Genomic DNA, 18,666 nt, shown 5'->3' on the forward strand with positions numbered 1-18,666 from the left:
TTCTCATTTATTCTTGGTCTCTTTTTTCCGGTCCTATCCATTTTCTGGGTGCAGTTGTAGCCTGCCAAAATGTGGAAACCTGAATACCACACTTGGCGCACTAAAAGGCTGTCTGGCTCTGCTCTGTAACAACAGAGCAAACCAGACATTAGCTGAGCAACCACAGCAATTGTGAGAACTGCAATGGTCAATTGTATGAAGCCTATCTTTAATTAATATCTTGGGGTCCTCACGTTTCTGACTTGGTATGCTGATACCTTGTGTTCACCCACAGAACAAGCTACTGACTGGCTCAAATGGCTTGGGCTAACTTCTGAGCGAATGATAATGAAGAAAGCATTCGTAACAAATTAAGAAATCGCCACAAACATGTGAATCCTGGCACTTCCTCAGTGCTGAAAGCACAAGCTAACTTGATCCACATACCATTTCAGGCAGCTATATTTATATGTAGTATAATACAAACCACATTTACTAACATTTTCAGGTTCGAAAAATACCACAGCAGTAACGATAAAAGTGAAACTAATATGGAAGGAATATGCAGCCCTCCAAACTAATACTTATTTCATGGAATATTATTTTTCTTTAAAATGAAAGCAAACGGACACCCCCCCCCTCACAAATTAACTCATGCATTGTCAGAATTACAGGAGCTTTATCTGGCATCTGCATAAAATATTGTCATTCACATATCAATCTTAAACTTTACATTATTATTAAAAAGTATCCATTATGTTTCTCCTTTAATACAACTGAAAGGTGGCATTTGTAACCTCCAGAATGTTTCAACACAAATGGGGCAAATACGTTTTAACATTCAATTAGTGGTTTTAATCAGAAATTTTGTTCATGTCTAATGAGTTATATCTTCCAATTAACAGGAAAACATACTCTAAGCATGAGCATTGCTAATTTATTGCTAGAGCCACTTCTTTGATGGAGGGCACACACAGGAAGTAACAATGATATCCTTTAAGAGGAGGAACACTGCTATTGCACTTTTTCTGGGTGTTTTTTTTTAATGTTTATGAATGAGCAGGAAAACTGACACCAGATCTGCTCTTTGCAAAGACACAAAATTACATTAACCCGAACAAAGTGTAATGAAGTAAAAGGGCGCTCATTTAAGCAAACAAAATAGGCATTACTGAAAGGGTGGTGATGGTGGTGGTGGGGAGAATACTAATATGCATATTCACTGATTCCGCCAGTCACTCATGCAAAAAGGTTCATGACTCATGAAAAGGACTGGAAACTGCTTGGTTTCCAAATTGAAATGCAAAACTAAATTACAGTTTTAATTGAGAACTCAAGTCTTCTCCGATCAATCCGGAGGCTTTGAATTCTTCACCACCACTCATGCCTAAAGAATGAGAAATGCACCAGGTCTTAGGTGAGGGTGGAAAAGAATGAGAGAAGATCATAAAGTCCTCTCCCAGGATTTTTGAAAATCTTTACTTACCCATGTAAATAAATATATAGTATCCTGACTTTGCCTTCTGGACATGTAGATTTTTATCAGTCTTCACGACAGACAAGGGACTTAATGATAAGCCAGGAAAGAAAAGATAATGCAAAAAGTCCTGCATGCTTTAAACAGAACATTGTGCAGCTTAGCTGGATATTTCACCTCAGAGAATAGAAACTGAGTAAAGCAAACAATGAATTCCCAATTTGTTTTTGCCATAATCTACACATTTTAATTGTCCCACATACACTGGCATAAAGGATGCAAAAAGACCCAACTTGGCTGAAAGGTTTAAATCTATGAAATAAGAGAGGTATACTTCTCTTAATATCCTAGGCTGTTGCACTTTTATTTCACTGAAAGAGAAATCTCCAAGACTGAGCAAAAATTATAAAATATGTAAATCAAAATTTGTAAATCATAAGTCATTCTAGAACATGTACCAAATAGGTTTATCACAATAGGACTTTCAATTCAAGCCGGTTATCAGGAAAGACTAAGCCAGATGAAAATTACTCCCTTAAGATTTGATATTGGTTTTGTGTTGTGGCTAAGGTATCAGGCTAGAAACAAGAAGTAGTGAGTTCTAGTCCTGCCTTAGGTTACAAGTCAGCTAGATCAGGGGTCCCCAACCACCGAGCCCCGGACCGGTACCGGTCCGTGGAACATTTTCTACCGGGCCGCTGGTTTGCTGGGCACCGCCATCTTGTTTCAATGAGAAAGTGCTTCCGGGTGAGCTTTTCTGGTTGGAAAGCGGCGTTTGGGTCCTGAAGGAATCCTCGCACCTTAATTTCATCGAGGGGGGGGGGGAGGCTTCAAACGAAACTAAGGCACGAGGATTCTTTCAGCACCCAAGGCAAGGCGAGCCGAGCGACCGTCCCAAAGCCGTCCCAAAGCCAATCGACAAAGGTACAAAGGAGTTGAAGGTGGCGGGGAGAAGTGGGGGATGGCTGGCTGGCCGGTTGCTTGGCTCGCCTTGCCTTGGCATGCGTGCTGATGCTGGTACCAGGCCGCGGATCATTTTGTGATGCCGGTACCGGGCCGTGGCACAAAAAAGGTTGGGGGCCACTGAGCTAGATGACTTTGGGCCAATCATTCCCTTTCAGCCCTAGAAGTAGTCAACGTCAAGCCACTTCTGAAATCTTGCCAAGAATACTTCAGGGACTCGTCCAGACACAGTTTTTTTGTTCGTTCATTCATTCATTCATTTTCTATAGCCACCCAACACAACCAAGTGAATGTGGATCAGGAGTCATTAAAAAAAAAATGCTGAAGGACTCTAGTTCACTGATTTAGTGACTGGTATACAACTTCCCTTAAATTTGAAATCTTCACCACACCACACCACAAACTATCAAACTCAGAAAGCAAAGACACCACAGAAAACAATATTCAAAGTTACTGGATATAAGTATGGTTATTGTAATGTTACCTCTCCTGTTAACAAATATTTGGTGCTGAGTTGAGGACAAAGAACTTTCTGGAAATCTTCAAAATTAACATGAATTTATTTTTGGAAATTATTCTGTTTTGAAGAGAAATTAGAGATTAGAAATTAGCTCTGAAATTCCAGGATTTATTGCTTACAGTTGAGTATTAGACAGTTCCAATAAGCTGCTGGTTCAAGTTCTAGTTGGCTGGGAATGAACTGTTTTATTTTTTAAATAATATTAATAAAATGTAATATATTTCTCTAATTGTTATGAGTGCTGAATGTCTCCTTTATAAAGAATAAAAATCCAATAATGAAAGTATATAAACTAATTTTAAAGTTAATTGGGGCTAAGAATAGGAGAGAAAATTCTCTCATCACTGTTTTTATACAAATATGCCTACTTTACACTTCATTAATGAGCAAAAAGACTGGGACTATACATACATTATTCTGACATTTGCATTTTTAAAAATGTATGCCAAATTGCATAGATTTCAATACAAAAGCAATATTCAGGTAGATTTTTGTTTCCATTATCATAAGTATGGAATATGACCTGTAAACTGAAGTCTGAAGAAAATAAATGTGATAGAATTACTGCTATTTATTTGATTAAATCAGACTGCTGTAGAGAGGAAGATAAACCAATGAATTCAGAAGCATCACCCCTATATTAAAGCACAGTGCTTTCCTCACCTTGTAAAATCTTTGTGATTATTGAAGTCAGGTCAACAGATAAAATGTCATACAATGCAGCCAATACATTCCCATTTACACTCATCCTAATAGAATAGCTAACACGATGCTTTATTTTGTTAAGGAGTAATGTGGAATCCACAAAAATTCATTAAGTAAAGGCTTTTATGCTTAAAAGCACTTAAGGAAGGAATTTTGACAAACATCATAATATTTAATCTCCTGATAAAGCCTTAACAACTTCAATTGTTTGGAAAGAAGAAATGCCTTTGATGTGCAAAGACTTAGAAAGGAAGAATAGTTGAGCTGCTAATACCTCTGATATTGTATGTGGCAACCCAGTCTCATCAGTGATAAACTGAAGTATTCTTGACTTATACTGAAATCATCTGGCTGAGATGGAAGAAGCATAATAAAGACTAAAATCTTCAACAAAAAGACTTATTTGCACTGTATCTCCACAAATGCTTTTGAGGAAAAACAAAGACACTTTAAGAATTGTTAATTGAATATATACTTTCAGTTACATTTGGACAGTGTGGTAGCTAAATAATATGAATGCTTCTGTACAGTGTTATACAAATAGACAAAGCAGAACATTGATTGAACATTGTGTAAAGTTAGAGAACATCAAGCTAACCAACAATAAAAGATAAAAGTATCATCTTCCTGCAGTCTCGTTTTCATGCATTAAGTATAACCTCACGAAATAAACAAGATGAAAAAACTAATCTACAGCTTTTCAATTTTATATCAGATTTTTAGATTTTCTTGTAGCTTAGAACAGCAAATGTGTTTGTTTCATCTTTCATTCTCAGAAACTATTAGCTAGAAGACAGTTAAATAAGTTAAATAAGGATTCCCACTGTCATTACCAATGTTCCCCAAAAGGTTGTTTTGTAGACTACGGGCTATTTGAGTCCATGACAGTCATTATTTTACTTCTGACCAATGATTTAAAGTAATTGCAACAAAGAAGCAGTCTGGAACAATGGCATAATAGTGGCGGGAAAATGGAAATCTGATTCTTAACGCCCCTACTCTACTGCAAAATCATATGCCTCAGGGACCTATGAGATCAAAACCATTAATAGGGGTCCCCAATATTTACCCACCCACAAATATGAAATATTTCAGCACCATAATTATTTTATGAAACAAGTGAGGTACATATTCATAGATACACACACACATATATGAATACATGTGTGTGTACACATGTATCCATTCTTTGTTTATCAATCTATCTGATTTGGATCAAAAATAAACTTATCAAGGTGAACATAAAATCATTTTTTTAAAAAGTGTCAAGTACTGCAAGAAACCTTTTAAAGATAAAATCAAATCCAGAAAAAAAAGATATTAAATTCCATATTCTGTTTTTTAATAGAATTAAACATATTGCATTAGCACTGTTTTCCATAAAAAAAGGTTTATTACCATTTAACAACTGATTTCTGAGGCAATATATTATAAATGCAATATACTGTATTGGCTGTTTTAAAAAATAAATTAAGAACTTTTAGTATAAAGGCTACTACAATGAACCGGTTTGAATTTTTATTCAGAAAACACATGTATAAAAATGAAAAAATTCTGAATAATAGCCATGGACAGACCTTTGTTCACATAGTGACTTTTCTGCTTCCCACTGTAGCTTGCTCACCATTAAATTGCTTCCCAACCCCCAGGAATAGTTTTTGTGGATTCTGGGGGTTAAAGGAAAGAGAGGTAATCGGTTTCACTCTGTTACATCAGGAGTAGATGCTTGTAAGAAACCATCTTTTAAAAGCCACTTCTTTAGATTGCTGCTATTAAAAACCAATTCAACTGACAGAAATGTGGCTGAGAAAAACAAATATCTCTTGGATTCCTGACATGACATTTTTAGTCCAAAGTTGCCAGCTTCCCTTTCTTTGCAAAGTAATTTGTACCGGCTACATTAAAATATCACATAGCTATGTAAATTCATTTCTTTCTCTCCAAACAAGGAAACAGATAATATATGACATCCCAGCTTTGCTATCAGAGAGCATGTAAGCTGTTGTTTGAAAATGTAATTGACCCTGCATCTTAACCAAACTGAAGGTAATTAGTTTTCCCAGACCTTAACCAATCTCAGTTGCAGATGTTCCATTTCCTTTGCAGACGTTAGCAACTTTATAAACAAATCAGCCTAGTTTGAAGCAGTCACTTATTTCTCAAAAAATAGCCTCATCTCACTCATTTTTACAACATTACAACCATTTTTAAGAATAATTCATTTCTTTTTTAAAAAAAATATGATATGGTATGTTTGCATTTTTGCATTTGTATGTTTGTACTTGTATTTTTTAAATTTTTCTATAATTATTATTGCTATTATCATTTTTCGTTTTTCATGCTGTTCTTAGATTTTTCTATGATTTCTATTTATTTATACATCTCCCAGAAAGCTGGCATTACTGGTGATTTAAAAAGGCAATGAAATTATCATATTACAGTGTCTGATTACAAGGCAATCAATCAAAAGAAATTTCAAAAAATAAAACAGTGAAGAGAACAATTCATTAAACTTGATTTTTATATTATTTTACCAGTTCTCATGAGAATCTCTACTGCACTAAACTTACAAGATAAGATATGAGAATAGAAAGAACATGTTAAAAGTAGCATAAGTCCTTCTTTTCCTTCAAGCACATATTCTGCAGAGAATCAAATTCTTATTTCCAAATGTATTATTTCCAGTTGGAAAGGAAGGAGAATGATATCAGTGCAATGAGACCTGAATTTATTACAGTTTCATTTATGTAGAAAGGCTTTTCATTATTTCAGTATTACTCTTAAATGAAATTATGAACAACAGTTACAACTCAGAATCACCCAGAGTTCTATTTGAAACACAGTAGTCCTTGACCGATGACCACAATTGAGCCCAAAATTGTTAACTGAATTTTGCCCTATTTTCTAAACTTTCTTGTTAAATGAATCACTGCAGTTGTTAAATGAGTAACACGGTTCTTAAGTGAATCTGTCTCTCATATTGATTCTACTTGTCAGATGGTCACAAGGTGATCACAGGATCCTGGCGCACTGCAACAGTCATAAATACATACTAGTTGCCCAGTGCTCGCATGACCATGGGGATGCTGCAGTGGTCATAAGCGTGAAGAATGGACAAAAGTCACATTTTTAGAACACTCACTAAATGAATGCTTGTAAATTGAGGACTATCTGTAATCTAAACATCCCCTGCAGTTAGTTTCAGCTCATCAGCTCATTTGTAGAGGATTTTCTATAACAAGGGTCCTCAATTCTCAGGCCGTGAGCCATTCTGAACTGGGCCACAGAAGTGCTGGGCAAGCGCATGCACACACATCTCCACTTGTGCGAGTGATGGGTGAATGTGTGTGCTCCATTTGCCTCTCTCTCCCCCCCGCCCACCGGTCCACAAAACTGGAAAGGTCGGGGTATTCCATTCTATAAGGCAACATAATTCTGAGAAGGATTTTAAGATTCTCTATCAATTTCATAACTCTACCTTCCTATGTGTACATATGTACATGAATTTTTACTCACAACTTGCAGAATAAACTATGTATTAATAGCATGTCTTACTTATATCCTATCCATATCCAATAGGGTTGGTTATTTGACTGAATTCCAAGAAATGGAAAGGCAGAAAGAAATGAAAAATAGAAAGGAGAATGGTTGGAGTTCAAATCAGGGAGATTCTGCCGTAAAATACTGGTCCTACTTACTCTTAGATAACAATATCATAACAAATAATATATAATATTACAGCTAATGATAATGAATATATTTATTGTCATTCAGTTATTAAGTATCCCAAACTATATTTGAAGAATGGCATAAGAAATAGTAACAATATATATTAATTTTATCTAGAGTGACGATTTCACCATCTCCTTCAATATTATTTTTTATGGCAGAATATTTATTTCCTATGCAACCTTTCCTACATTTAGGTTTCAGTGGTTTCTGTTTTTTGCACATTATCACCTTTTCTGCAAGAGGTGTTCATCCTTTTAAATATTTGTGCAGAGACACTGAGTAGATCATTAAAAATTTAAAGTAAAGCAAACCAGCATAGAAGTGAATATACAAATCCCATTAACCAGATAGGCTCCCTTTCAGCAAAAATTATTAGAATATAAACTGTGATTTTTTTTATCAAGTAGATTCCAATAAAATGGGTGAGAGAGCTCTTTGTATATCTTAGTCTCTGGAATGCAAGCTCTGCAGCAATGACTATGCTAGCAATGCCTAATTAAAGTGTAAACCCTGGTATCTGACTTGCCAAGTTGATAATATGTAAGCTCTCCCTTGTTTAAAGGCCTAATAAACTCAACCATTTACAGAAGAAATGCACTTTTTACGTGACTTACTGCAAATAGAATTTGAGTTGCAAGCCATTTAGCATCCGAGACAGTTTGGTAATAGACTTGCTGAGTAGTGTCATTTTTGAAACTACTTGGCACATGTTGAATAACGGGCCACTGTTGGTAAGATAAAGTCTTACAAGATTAAAAACAGAGCCAGAGTGCCAGGGAATTGGATTGCCTTAAAGCAAAATGTATAAATACAAATGTAAATAAATTTAATAGACTCCATAAGGAGAGTCTATTCTCAGACAAATTTTATTATTTAACCCAACCAAATGGATATTTTTGAGAATATACAGTATATCCAGTTGCTTTCTGGTCTCTAATTTTTAAGAAATACACATTTTTGCTTGTTATTTCCGTAACAAAAAGTCAAGTCTCTTTTTACTCATGGCAGATTTATAGGCATACCTTTGCACATTTATTGACAACAGAAGGAAGCACTTTGCATTTGTTTGCTGTCAGGGGGTCAACTCCCCAGTTTTGCCCCCAACTCTAGTTCTCTTAAACTATTTCCCTTCCAAGTGTTATGTAGACTTGACCCAGGATAGTTTCCAAGCTCAGTGAAGATCAGTTTATTTCTGCTTAATGATGACAGAATTATCTGCCTGTTGCTTTCCTCTCTAGTTCCCAATGGCTATTAAAAAACCAAGAAGCCATTTAGAGCATCTTAGATCTAAGAATTCAACAGAGGGACCTGCTTCTTCTGATATGAACATTCCTCTGAGTTTTGACACACATAAAGCTTAGCCTATAAACTTCCATTGCAAACCACAGCACAGCCCCTGGGGTGCCTTGATTCACACAACACAGTAAGTAACATTGTGGGTGAAAACAAAAATTTTCACATTCATAATTGTTATATTAGGAACTGATTTTAGTAATATTATTAGAATGAATGTTGATGTCCAAAAGCTTACTTGGTAAGAAACTCTTTGTACTTTTTAGTCTTTTGTAAAAACGGCTATGTATTTTAAGGGATTTTCAAATTGATCAACTTTCAGATTGATTACCATGAAACAAATGGTTATGTAAAACTACATTTTGAGAGACTCTAATGTTACATTTCATACCTCAGAGGTAGATTTTTGGTTCAAACTTTCATCACTTATAACTGTGCTACATATGACATGGTGTATTCTATCGTGATTCTGTTGCTATAAAGAAATTTGACTTGATTTTATTTTTACTAGTGTAACAGCTACTGTTATGCTAACCTACCAATGTTTTCTTAGCAAATATATTCATTCATATCATATTCATTCACATTATCTCTATCCCCAGTAAGATTTTTTAAACCATTACTGGATCTTTCACAAAATCACATAACCAGTTTTCTTAAAGTTGTTTGACTGATGCTTTTAATGGTGAATTGCCAAAACTCATATCATATTATTTCATACTGTATAATGCAAATATATCCTCTAGTATAACATTACAGAAGTTTTCTTTGAATTTCTCTCTCCAATGTCAGATACATGTTTCCATTTAGGAGAGGGAAATCTGATGTTGGATTTTCCCTTGAATTTTAGAAACTAGCTTTTCACAGTAACAGAAAATTTTATGCCAGCAAATCTTAAAGTAAGCAGTTTTATAACGTTTATCTACGTTTAAAACCTTGCTACCTCAGTACCACCCTAATAATAATAAAATTAGGTTCTAATATTATCTCCTCTCTTATTGGTTTTTCTTCTGATATAGTATGTTGTTTGGAGTTAAGAAATATATTCCATCACATTTATTGATAGGAACAGAAGATTATGAATAATTAAAACGTTGTTTAACAATAATGTATCAACAGATAAAATGATTAGTTGTTGTTTAGAGATACATAATTCTCTGCTTACTTGTGAAATAATAGTTTACTTTTTTTGAATGGGCCACCAATGTTTCTCTTTTTATTTTTTTTATACATACTATCTCCTTACTCTCTTACCTCTCTCACTCTTTTCTTTCTCTTCTCTTAGTTTTCTGCCATGACTACTTACACAAAAGTGCCCAAACAACAGAAGGCATGTGTTTAAACATTTCATACTGTATATAAATGGTACTGTAGTGACTGGGCAGGCTTTTGAGTGAGAATTCAAAGACTCTCATACTGTTCACTATCTCCCCAAATGCAGAAAATATTTAAGTCATCTTAATAAACAATCTCACACTACAATAGTTGCATCCGGGTGAAAAAAAAGGTAATGTGTGTACATTTTCCTACTGACATCTATTTATCCAGGTGAACGAGCAAATATCTTATATAGACATATCTACCATACAACTAATTTTTAGTTGAATATCACAATGGACTATAATCTAAGATTCTACTTTTGAAGACTGCTTTGAAGGGAAAGTTTCCCTCCATTATTTTTCAAGAAAATTGAAATGGCAAAAATGATAAATCTCAAAAGTTTACTTATATTGGAGGTCACAGTGAAAAGGATTATAGGATACAATTCTTGTCTTTCTTCAAATAGTTAGGCTCTATCTCCTGCTGTGTTGTGACACATTAGGCTAAGACAACTCCATTAGGAGTGTGTATCACTCCACAGCAGTAGTCTTCAGAAGCAGATGGAGGTCTATTTATTCAAATGCACCATGACTCCTGGCTTATATATGAGCATCTGGGATGTTTCCTAACTGGATATGATGCACAATGCACTTAAATTTATCAACTGTCCCACATGCAATTAAAGGCCTTGATAAATAATACCATGGCAAAGGCCTCACAGTTGAATTGAAAAGCAGCGAAGTGTGAGGGTCAAATGTTTCCATAGGATTTCTATTTAACACATGCAATTGCTTATAATGGAATGTCCCTACCAACTTGCAGCAGTCATTTTCCAGAGAGCATAACCAAGAGAAACAGTGCACTGAATAGACAATGACATCTGTAAAGCCATTTTGCACATATTAAGTTTTATTCTTGCACAGAATTTTTTTAAATGCACAGCACAAGTTTACACACCAGAATTATAAATTCTGATCTGAGAAAAGCATACAGATCTTGTATTGTCTATAAACCAAGTAATCTGCAGACAGTGGTGTTAAATAGCCACTGCTGTTCCAGACAGTAGGCATTATAACATTCCATTAGTCCATCCTTTGATGTGGGTTTTATCTTCTATGTTCTAGCCCAAGGATTTTCTTTTCACTGACTGTTACACAACTACCTAAATGAGAGAAGTGAATAAATATCCCACAGCTTAGAATGCCAGGGGAATATTTTCACAAGTAGTTGTACATGTCAAAATATAAAGCTACCTTATTAAATTTTTGATTTACCATGTTCAGCTGATGTCAGCTTCCTACTTTTGAGAGAAAACGTACAAAAGAAAAGAAACTCATCAGGGTGGAATATACTTAATTTTATAAAAATTACAAATGTCCAGGATAAACATTTGAAGAAAACACTACTGCATTGTCTCTTTAGAACTATGCCATTTTAAAAGGGAGCACTCCCTCTCTCTTTAACAAGCATGAAATTAAACAAAAATATTTGTTACTCACCAACAGATATTTATGGGACAAGTGACATTTGAAAATCCTCTATGAATTGTGCTTAAGTATCTGGCAGTGCCAGGTATGTCCCAATGACTTGAAATGAATAAGAGGTGAAGTTTAGCAGTTGAGATTGCTCCATTTGTATTAGTGTAATAATGGCAGACATTATTCATATGATAAGAGAGGTCTGTCATGCCATGCAAGTAGCACCTGCAATGAACTGCCCAATGAAGAATGAGATATTTGGCATGTTAATTATTTAATACAAAAGGTTACATGCTTTTGTTTGTGCATCTGTTTTTATTCAGAAACACAAATAACATTTAACGTTAGACAACAAAACATATGATTAGATCTCAACCTTTTGAGAAGGCTAAAATATATGAGAGTTGGACTACTTTCAGAGGCCTTGCTTTAACTGTGAAGTGGGATACTGAAGCTGAAGAAAATAGATATTTATGCCTACCTCAGTATTTTCTAAGGGGCTAAGCTGTTTGGTAATCTGATGATTACCCTAAAAGAACTTCTATTGGCCCTTAGTTCAAGGCCAATATGTACTAAGATGTTTCTATACTAAAAGCTATGGTCAGATAGGTATTATTTTTTGGTGCCTTCAAGACATTATTGACTCCTGGTGACTGCCTGGACAAATCCTTGCAATTTTCTTGACAAGATTGAGGGAATAAAATACAGAATTCGTCAATGTCCTTCTGTTGAAAAAAAGAGAAAATCTCTGAAGAAGAAAACATAAGGCCAAAGTAAGAGAGAAGACCGAGAGGCATGTACAAAGAAGTAGAGCTGGGTTTGAAAAAAAACCTCACTGTACTTCAAAGAACAGAACCAGCTCTTCCATTAGTCAAGGGAAGGCTTTTGCTTCATTTGGCAGGTGCTGGGAAACAGGAGCAACAGTTTTCCACCTCATCATTTTTTTCTGGAGGACAGAATGAATATGCCACATAGACTATTTTTCACCATTAATTTAGTATGCTGCCCTTGGGTGTTGTAGAAACCTGTATCAGTTTGGCAGTGTATTTTCACTTAAATTATGGAAATTTGATTGGCTTCTATTTATGATATGGGTGTTACCTTGCTTGATTCCATGTCAGTACTTGAATCAAAATTCTTGCAGACAGGGATTTAAGGACACTGTTCTGGATAACATTTTTTAAAACAGATATCAGAAAAGCCATTACTGATAGTCCTTGATGAATTGGTAATTGTGGTGCAGTTACTGCTGGGTTCAGGCGGTGCTTGAATTGTTTGAAGAGTTAACATGCCATCTCAATCTCTCTCTCTCTTTTATATAAGTTTATTAGATTGTTTTTTTAAACTAGAAAGACCAAAGTAGTACTGTAATTATGATAGAAAGGAGGAAAAAAAGTAAAGAATAAAAGAAAAGGCAAAGCCAAAAGTGCAGAAAGAAAAACCAATAAAGAAATGACATCTGATTTTCTTTTACAGCAGATCTTATAAATTTACATTAACATTTCACTCTAAGATTACAACATAGCTTTCATTTTTTTACTATCTACTCTTTTTTCTAATCATCAAACCCATATATCATAATTTCATGTTTTACGGTTTCATGCAGGAAATCAAAAAGGGCCTTCTAACCATCACTAAAATTAATCAGTGTCTTTCTCTAATTGAATAAATTTTGTCAATTTTTTATATTAAGCAATCTTATTGATTATTCTTGACAAAGTTCTTAGCAATGCTAGCAAATAGATTATAGCAAGTGTTACCACTCATTATTAAGAACGATCAAGCTGGTTTATAAAAACTAGGGAAGCAGCAAACAATATTAGGTGAGTTGTAGATTTGCTTAAAAAATTGAATGAAAACCATGACAAATCTATAACCCTGTCATTAGACATTGAAAAGTCTTTGATGAAATATATAGACAGTGTATGTTTGCTCTGTTTGACAGGTTTGTATTCCCTTTGAAATGTATAAAATAGATGAAAATAGTATAGGAGTTTCCCACATCTAAAATAAAGATCAATCACTTGTTTTCTGTCACTTCCATTATTTAGAGGGATTAGACAAGGATATCCACTTTCACTCTTGCTTTCTGATATTTGTCGGAAATCTTTGGCTTATGCTATTAGACAACATAGGGAGATTTACAGAATAGTGCACAATTTAGCTAAACATAAATTGATTAATTTCATGCTTCCTCTGGAGAATGTTTGACATCCAATGCTGGCTGCAGGGTGCCAATCAAACTGTGATGTCATCTCTACACCTCTGAGATGGACTAGACTGCTGTTAATCCTCACTGGAAGTTCCAACCTACCATCTCAAGCTCATGTTTTCATTATGTTAATCATGTAATGACAAAATAACATACAAATAAAGGTCTGCATTTTGATTATTTCCATGATAGCAGCAGAAAATGCTAAAATAAGAAAGCTTACTTTGGTCTCATAGGTTTTATATTTATATGAAGAATAAATATAGCAAATTAACTTTAGGAAAATATCTTATTATGACCCATAATGTAGCCTTGAAATAATCCCTGCTTAAAACAGTCTGGTATCCAAGTTATTCATTTGTAATTTTCTTATCACTGAGAAATCTCATAAAAGTACAGAATTTTTAATTTTTTTTAAATCAACATAATAGCAGATTATAAATTGGGGTGTTTTTTTTTCAAGTATCTTTATGAGGAGTGTAGGATTCCCAACTTTTTCAAGTCAAGTGAACACATTTGGAATTTTGAGGCAGTGGTCTGGGCCCTGTTATTGGAAAGCAACCATGATAGGTGTAGCCAATCTATAAACAATACATAGAGGATAAAGTGATGAGGATGAAAAATTAACAAGTAACAACTTAACACTAAGTCTGGTTCATGAAACAAAACTTTTGCTTCTTTTGAATCAGGGAAAATAATTAATTACAAAGTAGTGATGGGCTCTAAACTACAAATGCCAAACAATTTATTTGTCTCCATAGAGTAGAACAAAATAGTAATTTCACAGAAAGCCAACAGTGATATCTTAAAAGCAATTTAAGCATAAATTAAAAGAGGTACTAGGCCTGGCAAGCAATAAGAAAAACATAAGGAGCATAAAGTAGGTCTATAGGAAATCCTTTGGGGTTCCTATGTTTCAAGTGCCATGCAAATTCAATGGTAAAAGTCTAAAAAAAAAACTTTGAAAAACACATAAGGGAAAGTTGAGTTGCACTTTATTTAGATAGATTTGAATCTTATCATGTCATACAAACTCACAGCCCTAGTTTTTCAGAGGATAATATGCATAGTGGAAAGGAAATTTACCAAGATGGTAAGTTGAGATTGGGTGCTGAATGGAATTACTTTAACAAACTATCAAATGTCTATGATACATTGTCAAAACTACTTGAGGATAAAATATGCCTAGCAAATATAAATGTTTCTTTGTCACTCAGTCAGAAGTGATGGATTTACTATCCTAATAATAATTAGGAGTGTAATGCTTTCATAAGGATCACATTTGTAACTGCTACATCCGACTGGCTTCCTTGATGTCATGTGGTGGAGTTGTGCCAAAACTCATGCTTACAGTGACTCATTTCACAAGCTGTGGAAGAATAAATAACTTGAACAATTTCCTTAGCCTTGGGGCAATTTCTGGTTGGAACAATTAATAAGATCTCTTTCCCAAATTATAGCTTACCATGACAGGAAAATGTGGCCCAATGTTATCTCATATTTAGTCTACATAATATTTGTCATGGCTATGTCAAAAAAGCAGCTATATTCTAAACAAACAAACAAACAAACAATTAACATTAAATCTAAAATAGTTACAAAGTTTGGTCCATTATAGCTCTATTATATAAAAAAACAAAATAATTGAAGCTGGATTGCACAATAATCTTCACAAATAATTTAAAAATCCAATGGATTTAATAGTTGTAGAGAGTAGGCATCTAACTGAGCCTATTGATTCAATCAAGATGCATCCATTTATGCATCAAGCATAAAATCAGAACAGACGGAAATAAGCTGTTTTTGTCTAAAAAGTTTGATAGGATGTGAGAGAAGAGAGGCATATGAACATGTGAAATGAAGGGAAAGTGAGTCATTGCTAACAGGGCTTCATAGTGAAAACCTCACCCTCTATTGATCTGAAGACAGCAAAATATATATATATTTGAGAAGGGTATCAAAAGATGATCTATACATTCATGAATCTTAAAGTATTTTGATCAGCGAAAATTGCACAGTTTAGTATGCTATGTAAAATCAATAGACTTCAAAACATTTTCTCAGTAGTTGTCTCTGTATTTACATCATCAAAAAGTTAAACTAAAAGAACAAGAATAAACTAGCCCATCATTAAACTTGATGAAAGTCAAATGTATCACAACACCGCCCCCCCACCCAACAATGCTTTGAAGGCATGCAAAATTCCTTATACATGCCCCAAACATGTTTGGAATGATTCCCAGAATACACCATACCAACTTTTCAAATACTCTATGTATCTCTATGTAGTTTTGATTTGCCTTCAGTGTTAACTGTAGAAGAAATGTGATGATGATGATGATGATGATGATAATACCATCAAACATCCAGATTTGCCTATTGCCTATTGAGTAAGGACTCAATATTGATTTGCCTATTGACTCAATAGGTAGACAAAAATGCCAAACCCAGTTTGAACATCTGGCTGACTGTGATGATGATGATGACGATGATGATGATGATTTCAAACATTAGGACAGCACCCCACAATAAGATGGATCTTGTGCTAAGCATACTTTTGGTCAGCTGAAGAAATAGTGGCAGTTGAACTAACATGAAATCTATAGGAATTTATCATTTAAACTATGTACATTTTAAAGATCATTAAATACTATAAATACATGCTTGGGACCACTCCCCCCCGCCCTTCCAGGCAATGATTACAGCATGCAGGGTAAAGAGGACAATTTAAATACAATATATAGTTTCTTTTTTTAAAAAAAAAATATATGATTTTGGCCAAATGGTGTTTCTTTCAAATCCTTCCAATTTCATCTAAATAATGTGGGGAAACAGGTATTTTATATATGTGCTTTAGCAATTGAGAGCTCTGTCCCTTAATGTATTTTAGAACATTTTTCTGTAGGAAACACATGCAAGCACTGGATTGCCTGTGTGAGTTACTGTGAACGTAATTCAGATCAGAAAAAAAAAAACCTTTAATTTTTTCTGGGAATGAGAAAGGAGGAATTTTATTTCATATATAGTTACCTAACCAAATTCAAAGACTAGAGTGAAGGGTATAGATCCATTTCACTGAATTTTGACTGGGCTCAATTTTTGGCTTACTGTGTGCTCAACAGATGTTCTCTTTAAAATTTTCCTCCTGATGTTTTTAAAATAAAATTAACTGAACTTAGAAATCTATAATTAGCACCACCTCACAGAACAAATCAGAACAAGTTTACTAAAGTACTCTATTTACAGTGAGGGTGAGTTTACCCCCAGGGCTTGCTTTACTATTTTGTTTCAATTTTCATGTAATTTCATCCATCACTTTTCTTCAATCCTCCAAAGATGATGGATAAAACACAGAAATAAATAGGACCAACTGTTCATAGATGCCTAAGGGAAAACATAATTTTGTTATAAATAATCCTTGGCACAAATCATGGAAATGCTATCTGAAAATTGTTTGTTGAATAGTTTATGAATAAGGGCTTTAGTTTAAAGTTTGCAAATAAGGTGCAGCATTCTCCATCCCCCTAGAACTTGGAACTGAATCCTTTAAGAAACTGAACAGACACACAAGCAGAAATCAAGGTTGCTTTATGTTCAAACAGAAGCCTCCTGGGACCTTGGCTTTTTATTTATATGTATACACAAAGAAAAGTGTATGCACAAAAGATGAGACATATTTAAGAATTATTTTTTGTAAAATCTTGGCAAAAAGTGTTAAAATGATTTATAAAAGGATAACTATATTTCATATATAGTATTTAGCAGCATATTCTCAAGGTCTTTAGAAAAAGATATGAACAAGTTTTGATATACATTCAGTTATCTAAGTTTTTTCACATAAGTCACACTTCATTTACAGAGCTGTACTATTTTAAATGGAAAGTTTAAAAAGTTCTCTATCATTAAATGTAATATGTATAAAATGATACAATTAAGATTTGAGGTAGGAAGTGAATGCAGGTACCAATAGAAGCAAATATTTGTAGTTCAAGGTTAAATTGTGGGGTCCTTGGTGCTCTCTGAGCTTGTTGGCTTTCTTGCAGATATTTCATTACCAAACTAGGTAACATCATCAGCCTTATGATGTTAGTTAGATCACAGTGTATGGTAATGAAATGTCTGCAAGAAAACCACCAAGCTCAGAGACCACCAAGGACCCAACAGAATGCAGGGCTAACATGTTCAACAGTTACAGGAAATAGCACATTCTCAGTTAGTTCCAACTGCTGTGATATGGTACAGCACTTATCCATAATTGTAATATTAATGCTTTATGTTACTTTTGAATAATTGTGTATGTGTACATTTTGGTCCCAAAATGTTATCCTTAATTCATGGCAATCACAATTATATATTATTTATTTCCGAAACTACCAGGGCTCTTGAATCATTCTAATAATGTAAATCTCCTGTGATTATGTCACTGGCAGTAGAAAACTTATTGTGCTTCTAATCTACTAGAATATCATAAATCAGTGATCAGGTATTATGTGGTTTGTATCCAAATATTTAAAGAGCATAAGCCTATTTACTTGTGTTAGGTAAGGTAAGTTTCTTTTAAGATTTAATGCAGGAGACTTTAGCTTTTCTGGAAATCTTCAAGTCCCAGTAGGATCAGCATTTGGCTTCTGATGTTTGTTTATTTTTATACGAAAATGTTGAAGTCTGTAACTCTTAATAAGCATATCTATAATGGTCCTTATGCAACCTATGAACATGATGAAGGCAAGTTGGTGTATTTTCTAGGTGGCATTATAAGTGTCAGAATCATCAAAGCATTCAAAATGATTTCTTTCCATGCCTTTTATTCTTTATTTAACTAAGCACAAAGGAAGATTGAAAATGGGGGAAATACATACAGCAACATTTCTGCTTAAAGAAAGCATATGTGCAATCTTACCTGATCTGTCCTTGTACTAGAGGTCTGTTTTTTGTCCTGTTCATATTTGCATCAAATGGAACCTCAAAGAACTACAAAAGAAAAGAA

At 34.2% G+C, this 18,666-nt stretch overlaps 1 protein-coding gene across 5 annotated transcripts in view; it reads right to left on the bottom strand.

The window, feature by feature from the left end:
- COX10 (cytochrome c oxidase assembly factor heme A:farnesyltransferase COX10) overlaps positions 1-18,666 on the bottom strand; it is a 111,142-nt gene that overhangs the window by 17,235 nt on the left and 75,241 nt on the right. For all 5 annotated transcript variants that reach the window (XM_087955683.1, XM_026667611.2, XM_087955682.1 and 2 more), the window contains one exon: positions 18,580-18,650. In XM_087955683.1, coding sequence (XP_087811809.1) covers positions 18,580-18,650 — 71 coding nt within the window. The remainder of the gene's footprint in view (positions 1-18,579; positions 18,651-18,666) is intronic.

Source organism: Notechis scutatus, chromosome 2, assembly GCF_049901735.1.
Source record: "Notechis scutatus isolate UNSWTSFEM ecotype Mainland chromosome 2, rNotScu1.2, whole genome shotgun sequence".
NCBI classification, from domain to species: domain Eukaryota; kingdom Metazoa; phylum Chordata; class Lepidosauria; order Squamata; family Elapidae; genus Notechis; species Notechis scutatus.